Raw genomic sequence first — 16,337 nt, 5'->3', positions numbered from 1 at the left:
TGCTGCTGTAATCACTAAACAACTCTGACAGGGCAAGAGTCAAACAGTCAGGGAGACTGTAGAGCAAGCCAGCTCTTACTTTTATCCATTTTAGTTGTGGTAAAAGTCACAAAGTCACATCTGTGAGGTGAGGCAAAATTAAAGAAATATCGCTCTGTATAATGCAATTTAATTTAACAGAGACACAGTCTGAATGATTAAAAATGACCATACAGTTGACTTGACACTTCTTTAAAAGAGTTAAAAAAAATGTTATATAAACACTATATTCTTCAAGAAGATGGGAATTTACTGACTCTATCTGACTTTTTAAGCAAAGTCGAAATAATAAAATGCCTCCTGAAAGGACAGTCTGATGAATGCCTGTAAAGGTTATACAAGTTTTTCTTTTGTCTTTATTTTTGTCCTAATATAGCTTCAACCTAGGGGGTTTACTTAGAAGTTGTCTGTTGTCTGGCTGATTTTGTTTGGGCCTGACTTTTGTGCCACTTTATGAGCGTTTGGCAGTTATTTGATTAATTAACAGAGCACTGCATGCACAGGTGCTTGTGAACTAACCCTTTACCCCAACGCTGAAATCTAACATAAAAGATAGGATGATTCATTTTTAACCTCTAAACCAGTCACATTACTGCTCTCCTACCACTAAAACAGTTGTGCCAGTCAGAGTGGCTCGCCACATGAAAAGATTCCTTTTAAGTGCTGTGTGCACGGTGGAGAACTTCGAGCCCTGAAAGCATGGCACAACAAATCTACAGTCAAAGTGTTTGTGGAAAAGGTGAAAGCTCAGTCATGTCATGTTATTTAAGTATGTTGACACTTATTCTTTGCAACACAGTAATCCAAAAATATACAGAACAGTCAGTATACTGTATGTAGTTTTGAATTTGTTGCAGGTGTTAGTAACATGACATCAATCCAATATTTCTAGAAATAATTCTGCATCATATTTTAGCGTGATTAAAATTGTATTTAATAATAAAGCATGAAACACTGCTTTTGCCAGAAAAGTTGAAAAAAGGGTTATGATGCACAGGATTAATGATCTCTGAGTCCCCGTTCACAAACTGGCAGGTTACTGAATATTAATCCAACAGTATGATGTGTGTGGAGCTTCAGCCCAGTCTCATTTCCAAGTTTGTTTAATTAAAGGTAAACACAGTAGATCATTGTGAATAATGACAGTTCTCAAACCAGAAGCTGTATGTTTATCATTGATGATAATTCCCTGCTGCCATCAGAGGGCAACAGGACAGGTCATTTATTATATTATTTAAGTAACCCAAGGAGGTTTTTCACAAGTACTGACTGCTCTACCATACTTCTGCAATGCATATTTAAATTTTACACAGTAGGAATGTTTTTTTATGTGTCTTGCATTTCTTATTTTGGACTTCCTATTTTGCTTGCCCCTGTTTAAAGAACCTGCTGAGAAACCCGGTTTCTACCAAAAATATCAGTGAATAGCTTCGCTTCATTTAGATGTAATGCCCACTTGTTTGCAAGTCTCCCACCTGCATGCCATGTACCAACTCTGAATTTAACAGAAACAGATGGAAAAAGCAGGTGCTATGGTAGTTCTGCTGCTAAAATAAAGTGCCAGTACCTGTGCAACCTAAATTAAATACAGCAACTTATCAAATTTCTACATGGCAGATAAGTCTCAGGTAGGATGATGGGGTGGCTGGTTTGGTCTTTAATATAAAAGCCTTTGACACACAGAATCTATAAATCATTTAACTCTATTATGGGAAACTGTTGTTAATTACACATCTCCTACTAATTGTATATGTTGGTGTCTTTTACCCATTGCTATGAATCTTTGCCAGTCTTGACTAAATCATGCTAGCCACCTATACTGTGGCCACAGTGGAACATGGTGGAAACACAATATCAATATTGAAATGTTGATATGGTGGACAATAGGAAAATCCTCATTGTCTGAAGGAAACATTTGTTTTCTTTAGCCGCTATCCTCTAATGAAATTCACTGGTTGACAGTTTGGTCTGCTGCTGGCGTGGTGACAGAAACTGATGGCAAAAATGTAAGTCATGAAGACATTATTTTTTTGTAGAAAGTGATAAAATGTATTGGTGTGATTAAAGAAATTTTTAACACAAGACATTTCAAGGGTTTTTTTCCACAGGCAAGGCTGGAGGAGGCTGAGATCGTGTCTTTTGTAACATTTTGTAACATTCTTTCAAAGTTGGATTCATGAAACTTTTTTCAGATGGCATTGGTGAAGATGTAAAATAAATTAAAAAAAGAAAAAAATAGCAGAAGAGGTAACAGTGTAGCCCAGATGGGGGGTCGAATAAGCTTTGAAGATTTTAACTTAAAATTTGCAGTAGTTTCATAAATGTCACTCCATGTTAGACTATTTTTATTAAACGAGAAGGGATAAGTCCAGATTGGTAAAGGGAGACTGCGGACTTGTGACTTTTGTAAAAATCCAGGCTACCATCTTGACTAGGAATCCAAACACTTTCATTCAGTGATGGACAGTGAGACCACTCAGTATGCTGCACCCCACCCCCTTAACTTGCATCTTCTACAGACTTATTCTTCCCTTTCTCCTCCTTCCTCCCCCCCAAAATCCCCGGTTCCTGTGGAGTGGCAGGTTTTGTGTGGTCCCCAGCACTGTCCCGTTTTTATCTGTCCTCTGACGGGTTACCCCGGTCCCCCTCGCACCTGCGCCGCTCCCAGGTCCCTACAGGAATGCGCTGGGGCTTGTAATCGCCTTTGTGGGGGCCATTGAGTTGTACGGCTGACTGAAACTTCCCAACCTCACAGCGCGCTGGCCGCTGAATGGGACTCAGCGTGGGGCGGCTCTCCAAACCGCGGACCCTGCCAAATTCCTACAGTGGCGCTCCACAATCACTCCCACACAGGCCCCGATATACCGCCAGGCAGGAGGGACGGGGAGGGGTCGGGATGTGGTGGTGGTGATTGTGTGTGTTGGGTAGACACATGGAAAAGTCTACATTTAGCTCCAGACAAGACGGACACTTTCTGCGTCGCCACTCCGGATGCACATGGCGCACCCCCCCCCCCCTTTTATTATTATTATTATTATTATTATTATTATTATTATTATTATTATTATTACTTTGTGAAGCTGTTACAGTAAAGCAGTGATCTGGGTTAACAATAAATGAAGAAGATGTATTTTAATATCTCACCTCTTAAAAAAAAAAGTCCCAGTGCAGATGCTATTCCAGCAACGGTGAAATCTGGAAAAAAAAAAAAGCAAATAAAAAAAATGCGTTTGGTGGATGTTGTGAACAAAGTTTCAAAATAAAGCAATTTCTCATAACTTTTAGTACATTTGTGCCGCGTTTCGGTGCATTAGGTCTGTGTGCCGGCATATAGCGTGGTAGCTGTGGGTAGATAGAGCAGCACTGCAGGATTAAGAGGCAGCAAGATTGTTAAACATGTCAACGTGTAATTGCACGATAAGGCCCTTCCGAGGAATTCATTGGCCCAGTTGCTTTCTCTATTCCGCGCTAATCTCGCCCGGCACATTCGCTCTGTGCAATCTGTCTCCATAATCTTCTGTGACAGAGCGGGCGACGAGAGCAGGCTGCTTGGTAATTTTTTTTAGGGAAGGGGGGAGACGCAGAGAAAATATGCAGAGGCGTGATAAAGTGACGCTAATTATCCCCATTTAGGACAGGGAGTGCAAGGGATCGGGGCTTTACGAACAACCGAGTGTGCGCTGGAGCTGATGGCCTCCTAGCACGGAATATATCGGTGGCTACAAGATAAGGGTATCGCACGGTGGAGAGATTTATTGGCCAGCCAGCTGTACGTGCGCGCACTCACACAAACACACACAGACTATTTTTCTCACACGCGCGCGCGAGCGCACGCAGCAGTAGCAGCAGCAAGCGTCTCCGCCACATACCCTGTATACTTTGCACCCTACACTTACCCCCTCTTCCACCTCAAGGTGTAATTTATTCGGGTTAAATTTGCCAGAACGCTCCTCTTTTTAGCCTGGCGATGCGCCGTGACGCGCTCCGCCTCTCCGGGCTTTCAGTGTTAATCCGCATCTCTTCACATCAACAGATAAGATAGAAACAGATGCAAAAACACACGAGGAGGCCATCCCCTGCCATACGGTGCGCGCTGTATTGCGGAGATGTCTCCATAGATGCAATTGCTTTCGGGTTTTGGAATTTCAACTAATTTCCAGACATTGTTCCTCTGATTTCCCCCCCCTAAAAGATTAATGCGCAGCCACACGTTACATGCTTTACTATGAGGCCTAACAGGTTTAATTGACATACCATGCAAGTCTTCATCAGTGTGAAATAGGCCCTTTAACTATGTATTTGAGATTAATTGATTTTTTTTTATTATGCCTAAGCAGGCATAGATTTCCCTCATTTGCATGTGTATGACTATTAGGGTATCATATGAGGCCTACAGGCGATAAAAACGGAAAATCTCAAAAACATCTGTGGCCTGTCTTCAACCTAGTATATATATATATATATATATATATATATATATATATATATATATATATATATATATATATATATATATATATATATATATATATTTCTTTTAGATTAATGATAATTATAAATATGACGCGGGCATCTTATTCAAAATGTAGGTGTTTTTGTCAAAGGTACCAAAACCGGTCCAAAATCAAAACACTACATCTGTGAAATTCTGATGAGTCATCACCAACTCAACAAGCTACTTGTCTGTAGAGCTGTGACCAGTGGAAGTCAAAATTCAGTCTGAGCAACAGTTTGGACACTGTCAGGTTTGTGCGTCTGTTTTTCATCTAAACAGAGATTTTTCTCCTTTAATTACAATCACGGGTCGTTGGTTCACTCTCAAGTTTCAGTGGTTTTTGTCGAACATGAAATTATTGTTCGAATCCCAGTTTGTGCCTCACGCACTTTGCCCACACCCCCTTTCACTTTCCTGCTATTTTGCTCGAGAGTAAAAGGAGCAAACAAGTCCCCCACCGCCTTGCTTCTCACATTATGGGAGCAAACAATTAGAATAAAAGCCAAGTAACATAGATTGCATTTATTTGTTAGACGAGTGATCAAGCCTCTTTAAGTGCCGGTTCTTTGATTAGCAAGCTGATGAAAATGCAGCTAAAGAAATTAGGATTCTTGTGAATTCCACCCTTTTTTTTTTTCTTTTTACCCTCTGTCGCATTCTAGCTTATAACGTAGAAATCAATATATATAATCTAATAATTCACATATATTACCTGACATCACCATAAAGCTAAAGCTAATAAGAGAAGTGAATGTAAGATGAACTGATGGTGCAGTTCGGGTGAAAGATTACTGACAACCCAGACTTCGATTTTTATCCTCTTATTTAAAGAAACAAATAATTTTATCTTTAAAATCTTTATCTTTCTTTAAGACATTTTAAGATAACTGTTCTTTGCTATCCCCGCCTTATTCTTTTTTTTTTATAGTGTGTTCAGAACAGAAGCTGTAAAATTGGAATTTTAAAAAAATGCATCTCAGGAGATCAAACACATGGTAAAAGTGATTAAATTTAAAAAATAGCTTAATATTTTCCTTTAAAAAATGAAATACACAGTGGAGAAGTTGTTCAGTTTTTAAGAGCAGTTTATACTAAAAAAGAAATCTGCTTTCATCGGAAAACAAATGAAATTCTGGCGCAAGTTTCCGAAAAAAAATTGCAATTAGACACACTGATTAATATAATAGTAGAATATATAATGAACTAGTTTCATTTAGAATTATATATATTTTAAAAAAGATTTAAGCTGCTCTTGCTAATAAAGGATTAAAGGATTCACATCTCATAAGGTTTTAAAAGGGGAAAATGACATGTGCTTATTACAAAAATCTAATTTCTATTCATAAACGAGAAGGCTTCGTTCATAACACTAACAGGTGGCTGTCATGCTAAATGTTCTTCTTGTGCGTTATGTCATCATAACTTTTCAAAATATTCAAAATCAAGCTTGTCCTTTTATATTTATATTAAAGGAGAACGCGGGCCACAATCTGGGCCTGCATTGAATATTTAAAAAATGTTTTCATATTATTGGAGCCTGCGTGCTACTGAAATAGAGAAAAGCAAACTTTTTTAAAACAATTTATGGACACGTTTCTAATTAACAACATGAAACTTCAGCTTCTAAAACAGCATCCTGTTAGTGAAATGGTTCCCTCACAGCCCTAAAGGCTGTAGCTTTTACGCGTAATTACGCACAAACAATTGGACCATTTAAAAGCTCGAGGGATCTGTCCACCAGCGTCAAAATTTAAAGAGAAGATTTTTTTTGTTTTTCGTGAAGACTTCTGACGATATTCTTGTTACCTAAAACAAAACAAAACACTTCTGTAAGACCACTGTGAAAAATAATCAATCTAAGACGTTCTCTTAAGAATCAAAGCAACATCTTGTGAAATTTATTCAATTATTCTTCATTGCAATATCAGAGCCTTTCGCTCGCGGAAAAGCACTTAAATTACAACAGCGGTTGCCCGTCATCCTTTGAAATATTAAAATTATTCACAATTTACAAGAATTAGAGTGTTACAATAAAAAGAGATGATTTCCAAGAATTATGACACAGGCTTCTGCAAATGAACACAAATGTTTAAAGAAGCTGATTTTCCCATATCTTTTAAAGCACTTTCTTATGATTATGACACTTATCTCATTTTCAAATAACTTACAATAAACTCCCCCCTCCCCACCCCCTCCCCCCGACCCCCAAAAAGGATGAGACAATTGAAGCAAATCTCCCCAATGTGAAAACCTGGCGTAACCCTCAACTAAGACTGTGAAATAAAGGACAAAAAAAAATAAATAAATGATAGCACAATAACCAATATCTCAGCATCATATTTGTTATATAATTCCACTGGTGGCTATTCCAAAAAAAGCCGAGATGAATATGCTATTTACCCTTCATTTACAATATCATAAACATTCTGTACAAAATGCAGGTAGTTCTCAGGACCGGGGTTATTTTAGAAAAGAGGTAAATATTTGGTTATGGTTCGTTTGCAGTTTTCAATTATTCTATGAGTTCTAAATGTGTGTTAGCGGGACGGTCCCGTTCACTCCAGCCGTGGCGCTCTGGTAATGCTGCGGCAAGGCATGGAGTCTAGTTTGCATTGAGGGGTCCCCCGGCTCTCCGGTAGGTAAATACATGCTTATCATCTCTCTCAAGTCTCCGGGGCAAGGACCCCGTGAGTGTGTGCTGCTGACGGGAGGGCTTACACTCGGCTCCGACTTCACCAGCGACCCTAATGTCCCCATGGCAGCTGAGGAAGAGACGCCGGAGCTCTGGTGCTGCGTGTAGGTGATCCCGCCGTAGCCGGATGGGGAAGCGTTCATGTAGCTCTGAGAGTTCGAGATGGGGCTGTACTGCAGGGCTGTCATGTCATAGCGGTGCATGGGCTGGGGGTTGTGTGAATGATGGTGGTGTGAGTGGTGGTGGTGGTGCGCTCCGCTTCCCGGGTGCTGGCTGTAGGCTAGCTGAGCCTCCTGCATCATCGCTGCGGCCGCCGCGGCAGCAGCCACCTGCCCCGAGTACGCACCGTTCGCCCAGCCGTTCATGTGCGCGTAGCCGGAGCTGGCGGAACCTCCGTGACCCCCGGGGCTCTCCAACCTCTGCCCGACCCCGGATGAACTCATGCCAACCCCTAAACCAACTCCACCGCCACCGCTCGGCCCAGAAAGAAGTCCACCAGCAAGGGAATATTTGTCCTTTTTCAGCAATGTCTTGGTCTTCCGTCTTGGTCGGTACTTGTAATCCGGATGCTCCTTCATGTGCATGGCTCGCAACCGTTTAGCCTCGTCGATGAATGGACGCTTTTCAGCCTCGGACATCAGCTTCCACTCGGCGCCCAGCCGCTTGCTGATTTCAGAGTTGTGCATTTTGGGGTTCTCCTGCGCCATCTTTCTCCGCTGCCCACGGGACCACACCATGAACGCGTTCATAGGTCTCTTCACACGCTCCTGATTCGCTTTCGACCCGCTATTCGGCCCCGTTTGCCCCGTCGTCGTGTTCGTTTGGGGGCCGGGGGAATGAAGGTCAGTTTCCATCATCATGCTATACATTCACCTGGTTTTTAAACTTCGCCACCAACAGAGAAAAAAAAAAGTCACTTTCACAACAGGTCAGGCGCACACAGGTACGGGTGCGCTCGAGATGACTGGGCTACAAAATTAATATTCTACCCCAAATTGAAATAAACACGTGATGAAAATTAATCCGAAAAGGCATATAAAATGTTCTCCAACCAGCAGTTCGCCCTGTTTTCGCCTGGGCTGGTTCACATCCACTGTGATAGAATGCGCATTTGAGCCACTTTTCCTGTCGGAGTTGAGAAGTTGGTTAAAGCGGCGGCCATATGATGAGCACTGACAGCGGTTAAATGAACCACAAGCGGCCAATGAGGCTCTAGCAGCGGAATGATTTGCATGGCGTTTGGTCAGGTGACTAGAGGACCATAGAGGAAGAACACACCGGAGGAGGAGGAGGAGGAGGAGGAGAATGAGGAGGGAGAAAGGAGGGTCAATCCCACAAATAGCACGAGGCATTTGAAATTTCCAAACACGCTCTCGGAGCCTTCATCCACAAAAATAACGAAGATTTGTTAGCACTGATGTAGCGGCCAAACAGTGGGCGCAGTCTGTGATTAGGATGAGTCAAACATCTCAATTTATTTATATTAAAAAAAAATAGGTAGACTATGGCTGCTGAATTTAAAAAAAAAAAAGAAGAAGGAAGAAATCAGACAGCTTATAAATTAGGAAGCATAAAAGTGTGGGTGAAATTCCTTTTTACCTTGAACTTTCTTCCCAGATTTGACATTGAAAAGACACTTCCTCTCCTATTTAACAAGTTATCCTCACATTCGCAACGCGCACTAGAAGCCTGGGCCTCACTATTTTTATGCACAGGATTTGCAGTACACTCTGCCCCCAAACTAGTCTCAGGCGACTTGATGCTGAGCAAGCGCCTCAGATATCAAATTTTAAACCATGTCTCTCTCTCCCTCTCCTGTGCCCCCTCACCCCCACCCCTCCTCCTTCCAGGTATGTAATTAAGGTTTGAAGTAATAGCAGGTGTCAGATAGAGAAATTAAGCGCATTCAAAGCTGAAAACTATTTGAAAGAGATTTGGTTAAAAAAAAAAACTGTTGGTCTGAGAGACGAAGCCCAAGAGGATGGATAGTCGTATAATGACGTGAAATTGCCGGGGCAAAGAGCCATTATCGCCGTCTGCTGGTGATGGTGAATGAGTCCTGGCCACGCGCCCGCGTGCAGCTATAGATGAAAAGAAATACTACACGTAAACTGTCATTTTTTAGTGGATATGTTGTGTGTCTGTTACATTTAACGCCTCTTATTTAACATCCAGTCAGGTATTCCGTTTGTTAAAAAAAAAGAAAATACACGAGAGGGGAAAGCGGTCTGTGTCTTCGAGTCCGCGCATATATAATCCAGATTTCACAGCTGACCTCCCCTGAAAAGCCCAATCAACCTCTAATTGAAAGGGAAAACGAAATACCACTTCCCGCGGCGAGACTAACGATTTAATCATTCTATCGTTCTTTTGCTGTTTTTATTTTAATTGGAGCTTAGCCTGATATGGTTCTCTGTTTAGGACCAGAGGGAGCGAGATCACTCGGACGGATCCGGGCGTCTTTGGTGATAGGGTTAACTTGATGTCACGGTGGTCAATAAACGGTTACAGCGGTCCAGGCAAACGTGGCTTAAGGCCCGAGGGAGATGGCAATGTAATGATGACACCCGGAGAGCTTTGGGGAGGTGAGTGCGAGTGAAGCGATCACACACACGCACGCATAAATAGAAAAAGAAAATAAGAAACAAATTCTTGTCTTATTATAAAGATACAGCGAATTGTCAGTATCTGCTCAATATTAAAAGTCTAATTCATAAAAACATTTAACCTTCTTTTTTCTTTTAATTTAAACATATTTTTTAACTAAATAGTGTAAGCACCCATATAACATCGCTAATATTAAATTGGCCTATTAATAAATGTATTAAATACATTTCATGCTTTTCAGTTTTCTTAAACCTGCCTGGACCCTGCCCTGACACGACTCTGCTTTAATTCACACCAGTGCTGCAATGCATCAATGCATCTCGAGCAGTTATTTTAAAAAAAAGTCGACATCCTGATAAAAAGATTAGAATTATTATCGTTAGCTTTCTTAAATAGCCAATAGTAAGATAAAATATGACTTCTACTATTACTGTCACTCTTGTTAGAATCATACTATTATTGTCGTTATTTGTTCTCAGTGCTGAGTGTCTTTAGGCTTGTACGCACAGGATTAGCCTTTACAGTGACATTGGGACCCTGGTGGCCCCTGTTTACTTTCTCTGTCATTCCCCGTCAGTCACTCCTCTTTTAACAAACCTCCTTTCAAACCTCCTCGCTCCTTTTGTGCACGGCCTTTGTGACGGGTTGTGTGCGCACTGTGATGATGGTGCACGACTGGGGCCAAGGGTCAAAGCGGTTATCCAACCCTCCCACCCTCCATGGCCACAAGAAAATAAAATATATATATAAAGAAGTGAACGATCTTAAATAAATACACCCAGCTTGCGTGCCGACTCCTCGAGCGCAGCGGCCAGCGGGTGCTATTACGCTTTTTTTTTCTTTTTCTTTTTTCTAAATTTTATTTTACCCTCCGTCCAGGCATCCGTCCCACGCAAAGGAACCCCCTAATTTAAAAAAACAAAAACAAAAAAGAGAGAAAAAAAACTCTTCACCGATTATATCTGGCTTCCTCCCTTTCATCTTCTTCTTTTTTTTTTTTTTTTTTTTTTTTTTTACCCCTTGATGCAGTTAACCTGAGCGGGGACAGCGTTTTTACACGGCTGTGGCTGTGCCCGAGCAGTGCACAAGAGCCGGCGCTCGTGGAACTGAGTGGCATTAGTTTTAAGGAAGTAAAAGGAGTCCTGAACACCCCGGACACAAAACGGGGAGCTAATTATTTAAATGAGTTTAAGAGACAAAGCATCTGCTCCTTAGCCTTAAATTACACATCCTAAATCTAAAGATGTGACGGTCAGCCCCCCGCCCCCGCCCTACCCAACCTACGGAAAAGTAGAAACACCAAGACAAACATAGAGTCCTGCGTGAAAACAGGGTGCCACTGGATAGTCTAATGCGTCCCCTCGTATTTTACACCATCAAACAGTTATTCTTGTTTATGGCGAAACAAATGTAGGCGCCGGCGATAACCCCATCCGATCATCTTCCCTCGGAAAAATCTAACTGAGCTGGTTGGAGAGCAACTTGTAGGATCATGAAGCCACAGTGTGAGCTTTGCGCAGCCCCTTGTGGAGCTCACTTGTTCCAAAATAAAACGACAGCCTGCAGCTGGAAACACATATTATCTGCACTGCACTGAACACAGCAGACCGCAGACGCTCCGAAATAAAGGCTGTCAACAAGACATTTATTTCAGCAAGCGGAAACACCGAATTCAGAAAGCGTTCAAATTCGCTTCACTCTGTTATTATTATAATAATTTTGAGAATTAATTCCACCACGCGTTAAAAAGGCGATTTTACGCACAACAGACAGTTTAACTACAGATTAGATGTATATAAAAATGACTTTCTTGCGTAAGGAATTATAATATGCAAACTTACGCATGTCCCCCTCGTTCCCTCTACTCCAGACAAAGTGGGAAGAATTCTCCCTCCATGCTCCTAAAGCCGTCCTAAACCCCTCCAAAGCTTCATGTAAGACCGCTACTCCCACTACAATCTGGCCGCTCGAGTGCCAAGGCCATCCGTGCCCGGTGCCCAAACCCACCACTCAACACACACTGAGGGGCAGAGACAAGAAGAAATGACATTTATTATACACTCTAAAAAAGACAATTCCAAGTTATTGTTTCTCTCTGCAAAAAGGGGGCTTGCTTCTAACATAATGAAGCGTCTTTTGTGTGGCACAGAACAATACAAAACAAGTATTCTAATAAATAGCCACTTTTTTGTGTGTGTGATGGTGGGGGGAGAGGAGTGTGTGTGTGTGTGTGTGTGTGTGTGTGTGTGTGTGTGTGTGTGTGTGTGTGTGTGTGGAGGGGGGGGGGGTGCTCTCCAGGATGAATGGGCTGGAGCGGCGGGGTTCTGAAAGGCAGCTGTGCCGCATTCGGAGAGGAGGGGCGAGGACTTGGCGAGGAGCCCCCGCACCCCCTTCGCCTCCTCCTGGATACTGACTCCCATTACTGATCCTGGAACAGAAAAGGACGCAAAGGTGGGGGGGTGGGAGAGGAGGGAGGAAAAGGGGTGGGGAGGGGTCGGTATTGACTTTGGAGGCTGTTTTTACTCAGGACATGCACTGTTTCCTACAATATGATCTTGGAGTCATCAAATATTGCCTCATGCTGTGATGTCCACAGAATCCAATTAGATGTAACCTGCACAGCTTGTAAGCATGTGGTTTTGACAGCTTCTAGGTGGGGAAGGATTTAGCCTACACACACACACACACACACACACACACACACACACACACACACACACACACACACACACACACACACACACACACACACACACGCATATAGCATACAAAAAACATGCAACAGCCACACAGCTGGGCTGATTAAAGCTTTCTTATCTACACACAGGTTTACCGTTTTGAGATGCAGCATGTGTTTCACACACATGGTTCGGTCTCCTCCTCTGAACTCACCGTTGATTGCTTCACAGATTAATTTCTTCCCCAGCCTAACCCTCACATGTCCCATTTGTTTTGCAAACACAGGACCAGACCCCATTTGAGCAGCTCCTTCATTGTTAATGGATTCAGCAGTGCTTCTGCTGCTGCTCCTCCTGTTGCTGCTCCTCTCTCCCTCCAATGCCTGTTGCAGCATCCCTGCTCCAGGGCTGCCAGAACTCACAGACTCCCTGACTTGTAGCTGGCAGGTGTCTTTGCTGCAGGCATCCATCTGCCTACTGGGGGAACCAAGGTGGAAAAACTCCTAATAAAAGTAATTTCATGCTTTTTCATTCTTTGCCAATAAAAATGGTCTAGGAATGCTTTCTTACAAACGTTCATTATTGTTTAGTAACCTAATCAGTTTAGAAGGGCACACAGTGCTTATTTTATTATCCCTCAAAATGTTTTTCTTTTAAATTTGTTTTAAAGTGAAAGTACATTTCATAGATGCCTAAACATAGATAAATAGATGCCAAGATTTCTTCCTGGTATGCAACGTCAAGATAACCCTCAAGGTGTGAGATAACCCACTGGCTTATTGCGTTAAACCACTGGTGGTTAACCAACATTTCCTTTATTCTAAATCTACTTTCTTCCCAGGACAAAGAGAAGCCACATTGCAGATTAAAACAACTTCTCCACGCTGTCAGGTTTTACCGATTCGCCGGTGAATATTTTGCGAGATGTGTTGCATCAAATAAGCACTACAAATAAACCACATCAGTGGGAGATTGACACAGAGTGGCAAGCTAAGTAAAAGTGGCTGGGTGAGAGAGGGGGTGGGGTGCAGGGTGAGGTTGGGTGAGACAGCCCGAGAGGGAGATAAGATCAAGTTCAGACCTAAAAGCGTTGAGGGAAAAAAGTGAGCCAATTGGCTAAAAGCAGAGGTCTTAGTTCAGTTCATTCTGTCTATCTCCAGCACACGAATCGCAATCATATGGCACTTAAAAATATGAAGACCTCAGTCAGCGATTTAATGTGATGTATCATCTGTTGCATGGGTGGAGAGGCGGTGTTTAGAATAGTTAACCTGGTTTATATGTAGGATTTCAAAATGTATTTCAGTAAATAGCTTAATGTCTTTATTGAGTCTCAAGCAGGATGGTAACCCCAAACTGCCAAAGTGAAAGTGTGTAGTTTTTCTTTTTTCCCCCCTGTTTTTTGACAAAGAGAACATAACATGTCATTCAAATCTGGGGCACTCTTGTCTACAAGCAATTTGTTCTTTTGTTGCTCCATGTGCTCTATTTTCATCTTCTTCTCTTGTTAGAACCGTGAGAGAAGAGCATATAAGGGTTTGATGGAGTGGTGAGTCAGAGACAGGATGACATAAAGAGAGAGAAAAGTGAGAAAAAGAGTGAGTAAAAAAAGAGAGAGAGGAGAAGAGAGGGGAGAGAGAAAGAGCGAGCGAGCGAGAGAGAGACCAGGAAGGCCAATGTCAATCCCACAGCAAACAGCAGCGGATAATCATGGGCTTTAGGAAAACACTGTGTCCATAATGCTATTACCCAGGATTACCTACTCCAGCAGAGAAGGCGAGACTCTCTTCACAATGTGCCACAGACCTTTCAGATAATCATCTTATCACAGATGACAAACCCAGAAGAAACATCCCATTATTCAAGAAAGAGGGGGGGAATCTACAGCATGTTTGGATGAAGACATATTGTAAGCCTAAATTATTCGAGTGAAAAAATATCAGATTTTGAAATTAGTACGCCAGCCGCTTCCTCACTTCCTCTCTTTCATTCTCTCACTGTCTCTTTCTCCCAGGGTGCTTTCTCCTTTTCCCGCAGGGCAATTAGAGACAAGATTTTATGCATTGTTCAGCTTATCAATTAGCCATAACACCTTCCCCTCTGATTGGTCTGTAATGAACATAATGGTTTTAACAGTCAGGAGTTGCAACTCTTAGAGGTGCTGTGCTAATGGTGTCGCCACGGCGATGGAGTCACAGTAACAGCTTTGTGGAAAAGCAGAAGGAGGAGGAGGAGGAGGGGGTAAGTCAGCTCTCCCTAACACATCTCTAATTAGAGCTCACAGTCAGTCATTACTGATGTAATAGGGTGTAACACTAATGGCTATCAGGCAAGCCTCCACAAACAACAGAGGGGGGCTCTTGTAAGGTGAGAGGAGCAGAAAATTTACGGAGGAGGGGGGAAAAAATGGGAGATTATGGTGAGGAGACAGGTGAAATGGAAAGTTGGGGTGTGGAGTGGTTGGGTGTGGGGGTGTGGGTCAAGGAGTGATTCAGGGAGAGTGTGCCTTGCAGCAGAGAAGGTTTTTAAGTACAGTAGTCAGACAAGGTCAGGGCCCATTAATGGAAAATCTTTCTTTGATGATAGTGAAATCTGTCACGCTAGACTTTGGGCCATATATAGAGACTGACAAGACTGAAAATGGTGAAAATTAAGGAGACATGAGGCTGGTTCAGGGAATGTAGATGACTGAGAGCGAGCCGGCGTGACTGTGAGGGAGGACGGCGGTGAAGGCAGACTCCTAGTTAACCACTTTGGCACTTAGACCTTGTTAGCACTGATGTACTCCGTAGTCCATTCAGCCATTGATGCATGTTTTTACACTTTTCAGCACAAATTGCTCTGGCTGTAGCAAAACAGAGTGACAGAGGTAAAGATAAGGAAGATGGTTGACAGGAAACCAATGTTGGGAGAAATGAAAAGTGAGAGACGTGAAAAGAAAGCCGCAAGCACTGCTCACTGCATCTATCCAAAGAGAGAAACCAAAGTCTGAGTAACTTTTTTAAAAAAAAGATCTTTACACTAATTTGTAGTTTATTTCAATATTTATATACAGTGCTATCTGTATGATGCACCACACAGGATGATACACATAGTTTTCAGTATTATCCTGAACTAATGACACACATTTTCTGCTTTCAAGCTTTCTTGGTGATCATGAAAATAGGCCACGCTACCTGTAGTAAAGGTTTTCTTCTGTGCTTGCTTCACCCAGAATCTGACAAAAGTTGCAAAGACCAGCCTCTGTAGGATAACGCTGATACTAGACCACTTTATTTGCACACACTGGTGTTAATTGGCATTTGAGGTCATCACTGATAGTGTAAATGGTGGTGAAAATTGGTGGATTAGTCTTTGCATCGGTACAATTGGTAAGACAGAGGCAAGACATTTCTGTTCTTGTAATCCACGCATTAGTTCACTGACTGTCTGTGACCTGAATGCCTCCAAAACATTTTTGGTTATTGTGAAACTGTGTGAAACAAGCTTCAGGGTTTACAAGTTTACGGTCAAAGTCCCAAACTTCAAGTCTTCTTTAACACAACATGGCATTCATTTTTGTAACCATAATGGTGTGGCTGATGAGTTTTTACCTTATGGGTGTCCACAGCATTCTCAACCAGGTTCCAGCCCAAATTCAAGTTTATAAAAATACCCAAACAAGCACTAAAGCCAGATGAGCAATTGCCTAAATGCCAACTACAGGCTTCAAAACAGGTGCGCACAAACCAGTGGATCTACGTTACAGTGACTAGTCCCACCTTTTACACAGTTTATCTCTATTATTTCTTATCTGCTGGTAGGTCACTGGAAAGGACTTAAGCAA

At 42.2% G+C, this 16,337-nt stretch overlaps 1 protein-coding gene across 2 annotated transcripts; it reads right to left on the bottom strand.

Moving 5' to 3' along the window:
• Positions 1–7,060: 7,060 nt before the first annotated feature.
• Positions 7,061–15,980, bottom strand: sox1a (SRY-box transcription factor 1a). 2 transcript variants are annotated; one of them, XM_063497489.1, is made up of 2 exons: positions 15,965–15,980; positions 7,061–8,001 (listed from the first exon to the last, which is right to left on the bottom strand). In XM_063497489.1, the coding sequence occupies exon 2, from the start codon at positions 7,973–7,975 to the stop codon at positions 7,061–7,063; it is 915 nt and encodes a 304-aa protein (XP_063353559.1). In that variant the 5' UTR covers positions 7,976–8,001; positions 15,965–15,980. The 2 variants fall into 2 exon arrangements, with proteins under 2 accessions (XP_063353559.1, XP_063353558.1); XM_063497488.1 differs by lacking the exon at positions 15,965–15,980 and having other exon boundaries at positions 7,061–8,095.
• Positions 15,981–16,337: the final 357 nt, after the last annotated feature.

This window comes from Pelmatolapia mariae, linkage group LG16_19, assembly GCF_036321145.2.
Source record: "Pelmatolapia mariae isolate MD_Pm_ZW linkage group LG16_19, Pm_UMD_F_2, whole genome shotgun sequence".
In the NCBI taxonomy this organism is placed as follows: domain Eukaryota; kingdom Metazoa; phylum Chordata; class Actinopteri; order Cichliformes; family Cichlidae; genus Pelmatolapia; species Pelmatolapia mariae.
This window is presented reverse-complemented; position numbering and strand designations above follow the sequence as displayed.